The sequence below is a fragment of the Festucalex cinctus genome, chromosome 3 (assembly GCF_051991245.1).
Source record: "Festucalex cinctus isolate MCC-2025b chromosome 3, RoL_Fcin_1.0, whole genome shotgun sequence".
Taxonomy (NCBI): domain Eukaryota; kingdom Metazoa; phylum Chordata; class Actinopteri; order Syngnathiformes; family Syngnathidae; genus Festucalex; species Festucalex cinctus.
Genome location: NC_135413.1, coordinates 32,143,343 through 32,157,505, shown reverse-complemented (window position 1 = coordinate 32,157,505; position 14,163 = coordinate 32,143,343). Strand labels below are relative to the sequence as shown.

General features: G+C 41.2%; 2 protein-coding genes and 1 long non-coding RNA gene across 10 annotated transcripts in view; 2 read left to right on the top strand and 1 right to left on the bottom strand.

Annotated features, from left to right (window-relative positions):
• LOC144016481 (uncharacterized) overlaps positions 1-4,114 on the top strand; it is a 33,604-nt gene extending 29,490 nt beyond the window's left edge. For 4 of the 5 annotated variants that reach the window (XM_077517679.1, XM_077517677.1, XM_077517676.1 and 1 more), the window contains one exon: positions 1,053-4,114. In XM_077517679.1, coding sequence (XP_077373805.1) covers positions 1,053-1,065 — 13 coding nt within the window. In that variant the 3' untranslated portion in view covers positions 1,066-4,114. The remainder of the gene's footprint in view (positions 1-1,052) is intronic. The other variant, XR_013282925.1, reaches the window with a different exon arrangement.
• A 4,169-nt stretch (positions 4,115-8,283) lies between these two features.
• Positions 8,284-14,163, bottom strand: part of LOC144016480 (uncharacterized) — a 125,070-nt gene continuing 119,190 nt past the window's right edge. For all 4 annotated transcript variants that reach the window (XR_013282920.1, XR_013282922.1, XR_013282923.1 and 1 more), the window contains one exon: positions 8,284-8,362. This is a non-coding gene — a long non-coding RNA (uncharacterized LOC144016480). The remainder of the gene's footprint in view (positions 8,363-14,163) is intronic.
• The window catches only part of LOC144016477 (filamin-C-like), a 44,662-nt gene continuing 40,985 nt past the window's right edge, over positions 10,487-14,163 (top strand). Inside the window, exon 1 of the mRNA XM_077517671.1 lies at positions 10,487-10,996. Within this exon, the coding sequence (XP_077373797.1) occupies positions 10,627-10,996 (370 nt within the window). The 5' untranslated portion in view covers positions 10,487-10,626. The remainder of the gene's footprint in view (positions 10,997-14,163) is intronic.

The window sequence follows — 14,163 nt, the reverse complement described above, 5'->3', positions numbered from 1 at the left end:
TTGATGCAGCCTCTCAACTGCAAAGAACAGTTGCAAAAATGGTAGTTGTTACATAAATGGCCAGCAGGTGGAAGCAGAGTATAAGAGACCAACCAGGACCATGTAGAAAAAAAAAGCTCAATTACTTACTATTCGCATTAGAATATAGTTGCACTCATTTGCTCCCAATAACATGCACATACGTTTTTTTATGTATTAAGTGTCCCAAAGACGTATTTATACGTTTTTTTAATTTTTTTATTTTTTTTATTTTTTATGCTAGAGCATACAGAAGGCTTTGATGCAGCCTCTCAACTGAAAAGAACGGTTGCAGAAATGGTAGTTGTTACACAAATGGCCAGCAGGTGGAAGCAGAGTATAAGAGATCAACCAGAGCCATGTAGAAAAAAAATGCTGATGAAAAAAAGAGATTTTAATCCTTCTTTTGATAGGTTCCATGCTTTTATAGCAATAGAACACAATATTCTGTGGGCCTTTGCAAAATCAGTCAAAATCCAGGAAAACAGCCGGGAGCAAGCAAATTATCGTTTATAAAGTGCATATTATCGAGCGCTATTTTCCTCAAAAACATTACAAAAAATGTCTTGCCTTTTTTGGAGAGAGGCGAAAACAGATTGAGAGCAATCAACCCGTATCTCAAGGCAGCCGTGTATTTGTTTTGCGATGTAAACGTAAAAATTATGCGTTTTTTTTTTGTTTTTTTTTTGCTTCGGAAGTAAGACTACATTTGGGGAAGCTTGGGGGGGTCTAAAGGGAAAATGTAGCGCATGTGGGCTAAAGGAACGGGTTGGCAGTTTGTCGAAGCACAACATGACCTGTCACATCTTGTCAAAGTGAGAACTTCATTCATTTCAAAGGACGCTTAACCGGGAAATCGATCTTTGCGAGACACATCATTAGGTACACGAACACGAACCGACCGGATGATGTCATCAAACGGTCGCGTTGTGTTTATGATTGTGCTTGTGCCGCTTCCCTGTCATGTGACTTGCCTTCTCTGCCCCCCCCCCCTTTTTTATTTTTTTTGTTTTTTTTTTGGTGTCGTCCATCAGGGGAGTGAGCTAGGTTGGAACTCCATCTTGACGGCGACGGCGGCGGCGGCGGCCGCGCTGCTAATGATGACCGGCTTGTTGAGGGCGCTGGTGCGATGTTGAGCGCGATTTTTATGTATTGGTTTTTTAAAACGACGGCAGGACGTCAGCTCGGGTGGGAATCCTCCTCGCAAAGGTGACGACGGAGCGCCGGAGGCGTGGCCAAGGTACGACGACGCGTACGCGGAGGAGGAGGAGGAGGCTGAGGACGATCGCCGTGGCGACGGGTTTGGGCGACACGCTCGCTCCTCTTTTGTGAATATTATTCTCTCTCTTTTTGTGCACCCCAGTGGATTTATTTAATCGTTATTTATTGATTTGTTGGCTTCAGTATTGTGTTTGTCAACTGCGTTCAATGCACTGAAATGTATAGAATTGTGTGACATACGTTATTCTACACCATAACCGTTATTCTTATATTTTATTCCTCGCACTTTTTTGTCCCGCTACTACTTCCACATTTTTCACCCGATTCACTCCGTTCCAATTTCAAACGATTCCAAATAGTCGCGCCAACATTGCTTCCATTTTTCTTATCCCTACGATTCACGCCTTACCCACATTTCCCGATTTCATACCCGATTTTCCCCCATTCATTCCCATTGGGATATTCTACAATTCACATTTACTTCCACATTTTTCGCCCGATTGACTTCATTCCAACTTCAATATATTCCAGAAATTCACGCCATGAGCTCTTCCAGCTTTTTCAGTTCCAAAATTCACAATTTCCGATTTCGTCGCCGATTTTTTCCCACATTCTACATTTTCCGTGGAACAGTCGTTTCAACGGGAAAATACATTTAATTGATTTAACATAGAAGTCAAGGTACCACTGTACTTGAGTTCACGTCAACAAATTAAGTAAAATACAATTTGAAAACTATTGAATGTATGCAAAATGGCTTCTTTTACTCATACTTTAGCTTTATTATTGACAAATCAAATGAATCTGTAAATCGTCAGTGTGCCGCCATACAAACAACGTTTCTTGGCCCGCCGCAGCATGCAAGAAATGCAAAAGGCAGCAAACGTTAGCCAACATTCATCTGCCCTTCAAAATCAGACATTTTATGATTATGATTATATTTTTGTCCAACATGATGAGTTGCACCCGTCTGCACGTCCGCGTGCGTGCACAGATAAAAAAAAACGAAGCGCGCGCCTGATTTCGGCTGCGGGCTCTTTCACGTCCTACTCGCCATTTTCTCGTCTCATTTTCAACTCCCACCGCCGCCAAAATCAAGACGTCACTTGATCAAGACGTCAGAATTCCCGCACGCTCTCTCTCACTCGGGGATATCTCAGCAAGTTTTTTTTTTTTTGCCGTCTGACGGAAGTCGTTAATGCGTCTCGCCACGACTATTAAGACCCGTCCTTGGTTTGGGCTCTCATTTCACGCTCGATCAAGCAGTCGTCGTCGCAAACGGTGCCGGCAAAAGGGGCGAAAGCGGCGAGCTCGCCTTGTTGTTAACACTTGTCATTATTGAACGTTACATCAGGCTTAAAATTGAAGATAGAATTCACATTTTTCATAGAAACGTATGCAAAAGTGAGTCTGGACAGATAAATACGTCCTTCCACAAGTCAAAGTAAGCTGATGAGTCTTCTTCGCCTGAACACTTCCGTATATTTTCCCGCCACTCTGATCAGGTGCGCTCCCTGGAGGCCCGCCAAGTAATTGCGCAATAAGTCACGAGCGATGGAGCCGTTAATAGTTTGGCTGCATATGAACTACAAATATCGCGACACTTGCGGAGGCGTATCGATTAATCTACCGGGAGACAAAAGTATCACGATTCATCGCGATATCGATATATCGTCACACTCCGATGTGTCGATTAAATAATCAGGATGGAAACTGTTAAGAATTGAGCGTTTCGCAATTAATTCAGTGTACAAACACACCGTCTGCGTATCGTCAGTTCATTCATGAATCAATTTCAAAAAATACAATCAACATGTCATCTCACGATGAGGTCACTTTATGAATATTTCACGTAAATAGGAAAGTACACGCCACTCAACGGGGGAACAAAAATATTTCCTAAATTCCATTTTTACCTGCTTTGTAGAAAGTTCTATTTTAAAAAAATAAATAAAAAATAAAGAGCGTTGTATATTTGATATAGTCAAATGTAAAATGTTTATTTATGGTGATTTTGTTTCAAAGAGTAATAATAATAATAATAATAATCATGATAATAAGTTGTATGTCGTGTGGCTGCATGCGTTCATTTTTTTAAAATTTTAGATGCCAGCAATATGACGACTCCAATGTGTGGTTTTTGTTTTGTTTTTTTTGTTATGACCGCGACATTGCGAGGAGAAATTGCTGAAAATGTATTTTTACTGCATGTTGTTGCAAACATGATGATGATGATGATGATGATGACGATGATGATGATGAACATCTCGCAATTCCACTTGCCGCCGACTGCAATACAACCAACACACGAATGTCCTTTTATTTTATAGGATACAGTGGAAGCTCAACAGCCCAACGCTACATAAATGTTGTTCAAATTGGAATTTGCGCAATTTATGATTAGTTTTCTGGTGGTGGGGAACATTTTGCATGATCAAAAAAAAAAATAATAAAATGGCTGTTCTTGAAAGATATATTTTACAAAAAAAAAAAAAAAGGACTACCTGAATTTGTTTCCCGTCCGACTATGACCTCACCAAGGGTGGGCAATTCAGTGCTGGTGGGGGGGGGGGCACACGTTTTCATCAGCGATACCTGGGGGCCACATAGAAGAAGGGCCACGTACATCCTAACCACATCCTAACCAAATTGGACCCCTGTAATGTGTTGCATCGGCTGTTTGAGTTTCCACTGTACTTGTGAGTCGTGTCAGCTCACTTTCAGCAGCTCCTACAAAAAAAAACAAAAAACAAAAACAAAAAAAAACATCAAGCTGCTTTGCATTTGCATTTGTTATTTTGGACATACTTTATTACCTGGAGCTCTATTTTTACTGTCACTGACTTGAGAAAATAAATCTAACTTGCTGCCCTCATGGTGTCCGAGTATTGCCTTTTCTCAGATGGGGGGGGTCATGTGATCTCTCCTGGTCTTCAAGTGTCCTATTCATGAAGCTCCCAGTGAGTGTGAGCTGTCGCTGTCACGGTTACATGGCATGTCATCATATAATCCGTTTGATATTTTTGGTTGACTTTTTACTATGGCTGAAACTAGCAATATATTTTCTTAAATTATTATTTTTTTTGTTAATCCACGAAGGTCAAACGTGAGTCGAATTGCTGGGATATAACTACTCATTATTTATCTTCTGTACGTATGCATTATGAACTCATTAGCTCCCAAAAACGGATAAATACGTTCTATTTTAAATGTTTTAAATGTCCCAAAGACGTATTTATACGTTTTTTTGTTTGTTTGTTTTTTTTATGCCAGAGCACAGAGAAGGCTTTGATGGAGCCTCTCTACTGCAGAGAACGGTTGAAGCAGTGGCAGCAATTACAAAAACGGCCAGCAGATGGCAGCAGAGTATAAGAGATCAACCAGGCCATGTTAAAACAAGCTGATTTCCCCGCAGTTCTATAAGCAGATTTGTGAATAATGATGAAACTTAGCTATATTCTAACGCTAATTGCTACACAGCTGAAACATATAGAAAAATATATATGTATTATTTTTTGCTGATGAAAGAAGAGACTCTAATCTTTCTTTTGGTAGGTTCCATGTTTTGAAAGCAATCGAACACAATATTCCGTGGGCCTTGCAAAATCAGCCCAAATCCAGGAAAACACTTGAATGAAAACGGCAGGGAGTGCTAAACGGTTATCGAAAGTGACTTAGCATTAGCGCGCTAGCAAACAAACGTTAACTACAAAACAGAAATGATGAGAACCGGTTCAACGTTATGGTTGAGTACTTTTGCCAACCATCTCTGGTTTGTATGATATGAATGGCTGACACTGTGGGGGTGCGACATAACCCCCCCCCCCCCCCCCCTTCTTACGCATGCTAGGAAGCGACGCGTTCACTGTCACGACTTGGCTAAGTCGGACGAGATGCAAATATGCCAAGAGTAGCAGGCAGCAAAATCACAATATAACTTGACAAAGACGCAAGCCTGAGTGAGGTTTAAGTTTCAATCAATTCCCCGAAGGTGTAAAAAAAACAAAAACAATAAAAAATCCCCTGGGGAGTGTGAGTGCAAGTCGGCCTCATTCCCTTGGAGACTTTCGGCTCGAGTCTTTAAGGTGCAAATGTCACATTTCCTCTTAGCTGTGCAGCAGCAAAACCTGACTGGAATATTCCATCGAGTCAAAGTGCGGCAGGAAGAAATTTGGGACGCGACGGAAAGGAGACGTTCTCTCCAAGCATAAAAAAAAGTTTGTAAACTGGAATTAATCATCACACTATCAATCAAGTCTTCATTCATAAAAATTTCACGAGAGCGAAACCTCGACTAAGCTTCAACCAACCCACTTTTTAGCTGATGCGTATCGTTACCTTGAAATAAGGTCTGCAATCGATACTTTCGTGTTCCTGTTCAAAACATAACAGGAAGGTTGAAACAGATTCATGTTATTATAATTCATTTGAACGAGGAAAATCAAATTCAGATACGAGCTTGCTCACAGAAGGAGTTCAACTCGCAGTGTACTGGACATACGAGCAGGATTATTATAGTTTTGGAATTTAAAAAAAAATGTAGTTAGTTTTTATTTCGTTTTGAGTTTTTTTTTTATTTAATTTAGTTATTTTTTATTAGTTTTCAGGGTGGTTCTGTTAGATTTTTTTTAATTAGTTTTAGTTATTTAATAAACGCTTTTAGTTTAGTTTTTTTTTTTTTTTTTTAAGATGTGTATTACTTGTGCGCAATATTAAAAAAAAAAAAAAAAAAAAAAAAAACACCATGGAAGCGACGTCATCTTTTGTTGCTTTTCTATTGGCTGCTGCTAGATGACGTCACTTCTGTGTGACACACTTTCAAACGTCCTTATCTCCGGTTAATATCAAAATAAATCTACTTAACTCTTTTGCTGCCATATATTATCACAAAAAAAACTTGAATATGACAAAGGCTTTGATGATTTATGTCATCCTTGAAAACTATTTATCTCTCTATTTATTTCATCAGATTTCATCCTGTTTCATTGTAATTTCATACACATTGAGCCCATTGAAAAGAGATACAATGCTGCCATCTGCTGGCCATATATAGTGAGTGTTTTTGATTCCACAACTCATTGACCGGGCAGCGCGCGCTTCACTTAGACGGTGAACTGCCCATTGATTAAAAAAAAACAAAAAACAAAACAAAACATAGATACGTCGTGATTTTACTCATCGTTATTAAACATTTTTGGCGGTCAAACAGTTAAAAAAAAATCACATTTAAAATCATCCCTCATTAAATTAATTGCCAAAGATGAAAACAAGACATTTTTGCTCGAATTATAGTTAGTTTTAGTTAGTTTTGTAAACATCAAGTGTAGTTTCAGTTAGTTTTCGTTTTTTTTTTAAAGCATTTTCGTTTTTATTTTATTTCGTTCACGGAACTTGATTTTTGAATTTTTCTTTTAGTTTTCTCGTTAGTTTTAGTTAACTAAAATGAGTTTGTATATAAGGGAGTTGTTTTTTCTAAAAGCCTGACAGGGGTCTTTAAAAATCCTCTTTTTAATTTCCAGCATTATTGTGGAGACGTTTTGACCCGCTTACAGGGGTCCGAAATCCGCCGGGTGAACTGATCATTTGCGCTTCAAATAATCCAGCAGCAGGTGCGCAAAGTCGCCTTTTGCACGACTCGCAATGAGTTTGCGAGCCGCTGACATTTCATTTCATTTCGTTTGATTAGTGTAACGTTCATTTGGGGAGTCTCGGCTGTCAGGTTGTGCGAAATGCAGATTGGGCTCACCAAATATTACAACAGCGGCTCACATGAATATATTTCAATGAATCACCTCTGGCCGAATTAGAATGAGAATCATCCCCAATTGACACATTGAATATACGATTGACTCAAAGTCATGCTGGCCGACCGACCGACGTGACCTTTGAACAGAGAAAACTCTTTCCAAGCCAATGAAATTCATCTCACGGACGGACAAATCCACGATTAGGAAGTCTCCCCTATAACGTCTTCAGTTTCTTACAATCTGCCAAACACCAGCAAGAAGGCGTCAAGAGCTCACAGCCGATTCTTGCAAAATAATACAAATAATAAAAAGTTTTTTTTTTTTTTTACCCATCGTACATGCTTTAAAGGATATTTAAAATGATCAAAATACACTCAAACAACCGGGCTTGTGTCAGGGCTTTTTTTTTTTTTTTTTTTTTTTTTTTTTTTTTTTTTTTGTCATTCTCACTTAGGGAAGTTTAATATAAAAGATAATTTTTTTTAAGCATTAAAATGTTCAACCAAACTATATATTTTCATCAAACAAAAGTCCGCTAGCTTAATGCTAACATATCATTTGAAACAACATTGACAGGCCAAGGAAAGTAGCACTGACCTTACAGTAATTATTATTCAACTTCTACTTTAAATTATGTTTTGTGCAATTAATGACTATTAATGCGCATGTTGTTGTTGTTGAATGATGATAATTATTCAAATAAAATACCTAAATTTTATGTCATTTTTAAAATCAAACACATACTATCTTGGTAAGTCACAATCGGATAAAAATTCATTAAAAAACAAAAACAAAAAACGCAAATTAGAATACCATAAAACCAAATATTAAAATCTCTTCAAATGTTACTATTTCAGACTGAATAACTTTTATTAAATTAAAAACAAATAATTGATTGCCTTTGAAATCAGACAGAGGATAAATGAAATTAAAATGTGAAATGTCAAGTATATTGTGGTGCAAAATAAAAACAAAACAAGTCAAATAAAAGTAAAATAAATTTGAAAACATTTAAGCAAAACGAACATCCAAGTTCAATTAATTACCAAATTTCTGCCACTTCTTTCATGACACTCCTGCAATAGAGCTCAGTGCTGCCCTAAATGTTGTGGTTTAACGTGGTATTACACTGACAGTTCAGCACTGTAAATTTGCCTGGATTAGAAAAAAAAAGAAAAAAAAGATGATTCGATCACTTAAAACGTGCGCTAATGCCGGCGCGCCAAACACGAGCAGCGACACCGTTTACAAGCCAGTGTCAGTGCGTCATATTCATTCTCACCTGCCAGATGTGCGTGCGTGCGTGCGTGCGTGCGTGCGGTCACGCGTACGTCGTCAGCTGCTGAGTCACGACACCACGTTGAGCACTCGGTCATCTGCAGCACGCACAAAAACACATTTCCATATGCACACATTGATTTTTTCTAGCTGCGTATTAGTTTTATTCCGCACTTTGATTACTGCCAAGCGTTTATAGATCGGCCGCGGGGGAACGTTTGGCTTATTTGAAAGTATAAATAGACACAAAAGCAGATCATTAGCGTCAAGATATTGTTGTCCACTCGCTCACACAAGTAAGCAGCAAGCTATGAAAAGATTTTGTGGTAATATTGGACCGTCAACACGTTGTAATATTTCAATAGGAAGTGATGGATGAGCCGGGTGACTTCATTCTTAATATGTTCATAAGAACAATATTCATCACCTTATCAGTATATTAATACATTTGTCTTCTTTAAGCGGAATACTAGACTTTATCACTGATCAATGAGTTTGAAAAAACTGATCACCGGTCCAATCAGAAATTGGACCGATCTATCCAATCTATTTAAACAACTTATTTAGTGTACGGTTGTTCTCCGACATTCATTTGAGATTGGGACGGGACCGGCCCCAGTAATCGGAGCTGTTCTGATTTTGATCGGAAGCGTCGCCCCATTTGATCAAGTCTACATTTTCTCATGATTATATTTTAAGCTAAAAAAATAGAAATAAAATAAAAGATCGGCTCATAAGGTTTCTTCACCGCACCGCAAAGTACCTAATGAAGCATTTTGCTGTAAAAGCATAAACAAGCGAGTTGCGCAAAACACGGCATTCCGCCATTGTTGTTGACAGAACGGCGGTTCGCAAGAAGAGTATCCTAACCTGCTATGGTGTCCACATTGAAACGTACGAGGCACGTTTTGAAATCTTTCCACTCTGGAGCCCGGTTCCAAAAGTGATCGGTTTCAATCTCCGAAACTGCGCCGCCGTGTGGACGAACTGTCCAAACGGGGAACTTGTGCGGATACGTTGAAACGGGCTTTCGTGTGAACGGGGTCTAAAACATGCAGAACTCCAAACGTTGACACCGTGTGGCGTACAACATGAACACGTTCCGATAACCTGGCCAGGACTGTAACTCAGACCACAACGCATGTAATCCATCCATTTTCTTGACCGCTTCTTCCTCACAAGGGTCGCGGGGGGTGCTGGCGCCTATCTCAGCTGGCTCTGGGCAGTAGGCGGGGGACACCCTTGGACTGGTCGCCAGCCAATCGCAGGGCACACAGAGACGAACAACCATCCACACACTCACAATCACACCGAGGGACAATTCGGAACACCCAATGAACCTGCCATGCATGTCTTTGGAATGTGGGAGGAGACCGGAGTACCCGGAGAAGACCCACGCGGGCACGGGGAGAACATGCAAACTCCACCCAGGAAGGTCCGAGCCTGGACTCGAACCCGAGTCCTCAGAACTGGGAGGCGGACGTGCTAACCACTCGTGCCGCCCCGACAACACATGTAAAGATCGTAAATATTGAACCGGCTTAACATCCACAATTGACACGCCACAGCACAGGATAATTGAGACATCCAGTAATCGGAGCTGTTCTAACTTTGACCGCCCCCTTTTGATCACTTCTAAACTTTGTCATGATTATATTTTGTTAATCTGCCAAGTGATGGCTCATAATTTGTAACACTCGAAAACGAGTGAGTCATAAGTTCAGGATACGATTCTTCACCGCACCGCAAATTACCTAATGAAGTGACCACTCACTGGATGTGTATTTCTTTCTTTTTTTTTTTTTTAAAGTCTTCTCTCACTTTCTTTTCTTAGCGCAGTTGTTCGGCCTCTTGAGTGCTGAGAAGTGACACACATTGTCAACAATCACAAGTGTACCCGCACACACATATACACACACGGGCTCTCCCAAATAGGAGTGCCTAAAAATAAGCCGCATGCTTTGACTGGGCTCTGACCAATCAGGCCCCCCCCAGCCCGGCCTAGTAAACCGAGCCGGAGCCCCCGGACTTCTTCTGGATGAGCGCATGGAGCATGATCGCAGGGCTCCGGAATGACGCGCTCCGGGGGTGGGGTGGAGGGGGGGGGGGGACCTTTTTAAAGCCACCAGTTGTCCGTGTTGGACATTCAAGTCCAACGCGTCGAGAGACGAGCCGCGGACGCGCGCTTGCTGTTCCCGGGGGCCACACTGCGACAGGACAAGGAGCGACTTTGAGAAGAACGCACCGATTGAATCCAGGAGGAAGCGCAACTTGGACCTCCATCAAAGTTCCCGACAACTGCTCACCCAGTGCCAGCGACGATCATCAACTTGTGGCTCTCAAAAAGCCGAGCAGGACCGCCATGATGAGCAACAACTACGGCGAGGAGCCGCAGTACTACCAGGCCGCCGACTTTGGCGGCGGGGAGGAGGACGAGGAGATGCCGGCCACCGAGAAGGACCTGGCCGAGGACGCGCCGTGGAAGAAGATCCAGCAGAACACGTTCACCCGCTGGTGCAACGAGCACCTCAAGTGCGTCAACAAGACCATCGGCGACCTGCAGCGAGACTTCAGCGACGGCCTGAAGCTCATCTGGCTGCTTGAGGTCCTCAGCCAGAAGAAGATGTACCGCAAGTACCACAGCAGGCCCAACTTCCGCCAGATGAAGCTGGAGAACGTCTCGGTGGCGCTGGAGTTCCTGGACCGGGAGCACATCAAGCTGGTGTCCATTGGTGAGTGGCTCACACCGAGCGAATCGGAATCTTATGATGCCAGGGGCCTCAAATTGCTCGTCTACTAAAATTGACCTGACCGCGGCACGCCCCTCCTCACCCACAAAATGCCACGAGCAGCGCCCGCCGACATTTAGCGGTCGAGATGAGCTCAAGCGCATTCACAGTAATGGCAAAGTTGTCAAATCTTCCTTGTGATTTCTCAGTCAGGACGCTGAGATTTTTCTCTTCCAAGCAAGCATAATGGGGCTTTAAATTTCACTCCCTCACCATGCAATTTTGCCCCAAAACAAACGAAATACAAATCGCTGTCTGCTGCTGCAGATGTCAGGAAAAAGACAAGTAACTTCGATCGATTATCGGCAAAACCAAAGTTTTTGGACATTGTTCCCGTCGAGAAGGGTGCAAATAAATTTATATTACCTAGTTTCAATGTTCTGTTGGCATTTATAGTAAATAGTAAGTCAACAAACACATGGACGGTTAGCTACCCGGCGCTATCGTTAGCCTTTATCTAAAAACAACAATGGAAAACATTAGCTTAGAGCCGACGTTGTACTTTCTGATCATTTTGGAGGCATTCAACTGGTTGTGTGTGCTAAGTTTGTTCTGTTGGCATTTATAGTAAATAGTAAGTCAACAAACGTGTGGACGGTTAGCTACCCGGCGCTATCGTTAGCCTTTATCTAAAAACAACAATGGAAAACATTAGCTTAGTGCCGACGTTGTACTTTCTGATCATTTTGGAGGCATTCAACTGGTTGTGTGTGCTAAGTTTGTTCTGTTGGCATTTATAGTAAATAGTAAGTCGACAAATGTGTGGACGGTTAGCTACCCGGCGCTATCGTTAGCCTTTATCTAAAAACAACAATGGAAAACATTGGCTTAGAGCAGACGTACTTTCTGATCATTTTGGAGGCATTCAACTGGTTGTGTGTGCTAAGTTTGTTCTGTTGGCATTTATAGTAAATAGTAAGTCAACAAACGTGTGGACGGTTAGCTACCCGGCGCTATCGTTAGCCTTCGGCTAAAAACAACAACGGAGAACATTACCTTAGTGCAGACGTACTTTCTGGTCATTTTGGAGGCATTCAACTGGTTGTGTGTGCTAAGTTTGTTCTGTTGGCATTGATAGTAAATAGTAAGTCAACAAACACATGGACGGTTAGCTACCCGGCGCTATCGTTAGCCTTTATCTAAAAACAACAATGGAAAACATTAGCTTAGAGCAGACGTACTTTCTGATCATTTTGGAGGCATTCAACTGGTTGTGTGTGCTAAGTTTGTTCTGTTGGCATTTATAGTAAATAGCAAGTCGACAAATGTGTGGACGGTTAGCTACCCGGAGCTATCGTTAGCCTTTGGCTAAAAACAACAATGGAGAACATTACCTTAGTGCAGACGTACTTTCTGGTCATTTTGGAGGGATTCAACTGGTCGTGTGTGAGGTCTTCCACAAGGTTTGATCCAACGCAGATATTTTTCGGAGTTGTTTGAGGGTTTAGGGAAGGGAATAATCCGGACAGTGTCTCTCTTACACAAGCCGTGACTACCGCAGGACGCCGGTAAGTCGATCTGGATAACGGCTATCACTCTTATACAAGTCGTGACTACAGCATTTTAGCCATTTTTATTGATTTTTTTTTTCTTGCCTTTGGATAACCACACAATGCACCACCAGGAGCTGGATTACTTTCGTTTGTCCGCAACAAAACACACGTGCCATCGCAGACATGACGTCTTGCGTCTTGATTGGTTTACTAGGTCATGCGGGCGAGGTTTACGGTAAGGTCACTTGGCAACAGGTGAAAAAGTGGAAGAGAGCGTCCTATAAATGAGGGTTTCACAATTTATGTAGCGCCACGGGAAACTTTGAAGAGCACTACAAGTGCAAAATGAAGTTTGAAGTGATGGAATTGGAAGTGTTAGTGGACGAGGCGGACTAAACCCCGATTATTTGGCCCCAAAGCTAACAACTGCGGTATATCAACTCCCTGTCGAAAGTGGGAACAAACTGCATGTGAGTGCACTAGTGCAGTCTATCAATCTGATCAATTTTAGGAAGCCAGCAACCAAACAAAAACGTTTTGTGCTTGAGTTAACTCATCCAGTGGATGGCAATTGGATTTATTTGCCCAATCTTGGGACAGTCCAATTGAAAAGCTTCCCTGGCAGAAGCCAGCATCAAAAGTCACAGAAAATGACTTCGGACAAAGGAAAGGAAATCTGAGGCAGGAATAGTTTTGATGGACAGGTGACAGGGTGATGATTCCTTCTTGTGACAGGCTCAAAGTTAGACCAAGCTCTCAAACTGGATTGCTGAATTGAAAATATGTCTAATATGATTTTATTTCTGGCACTTCAAAAAATGTCGAAAAGATCCGTTTTCGCCGTTGCGTCTCATTTTGACAGTGAGGTTTTGACTTTCAGAAGACATAAAATCAGCTATGATATACAATATCTTCAAAGAATACCATTTTTAAAGTCTAGTACAATTTTTAAAGTTTTTTTTTACTTTACAAAATCATCTCGCGGGCCGGATTAAACCCATTTGCGGGCCTGATCCGGCCCGTGGGCCGTATGTTTGACACCGCTGCCTTAAGGGATACAAATGGACTTCTACCATACCGATATTTTCGACAACGTACAATCTAAGGAGATTTGAGGTCCATTTTGTACGCTTCTTCATTCTCAGCAGCAAGTGCTTCCAGTACATTTGAGGTGAGATTATTTGTCCAATCAGATTTCAGTTTTTTTTTGTTGCCATGTGGATCAAATCTGCCCAGGTCCTTTCAGCAATCTCTCATTCAACTTAGCAAAACACATCTGCGGCGATCTGCGCATATTAATACATTTAACACTTTGACCGCCAAAAACGTTTAATGACGTATTCTAAAATCCTAATGAATGCCGCCAAAAACTGTAATTTACGTTTATTATGTTTTTTGGTTTTTTTTCCTCTTGTGCAGCGCTGCCTTGTCACTAAACAAAAAATATTCGTGTCAAAGTCACTGTTGTGCAAAAAAAAAAAAAATCTATCTTTTCACAAAAAACTTGTTTTTCTCTTAATATTTTTGTATTTATATGTCACTCAAATGACCTCATTTCAAATGGTGATTACTAAAGAACGGAATAAGATAGAAACATACTTTTTTTTTCTCATGAAA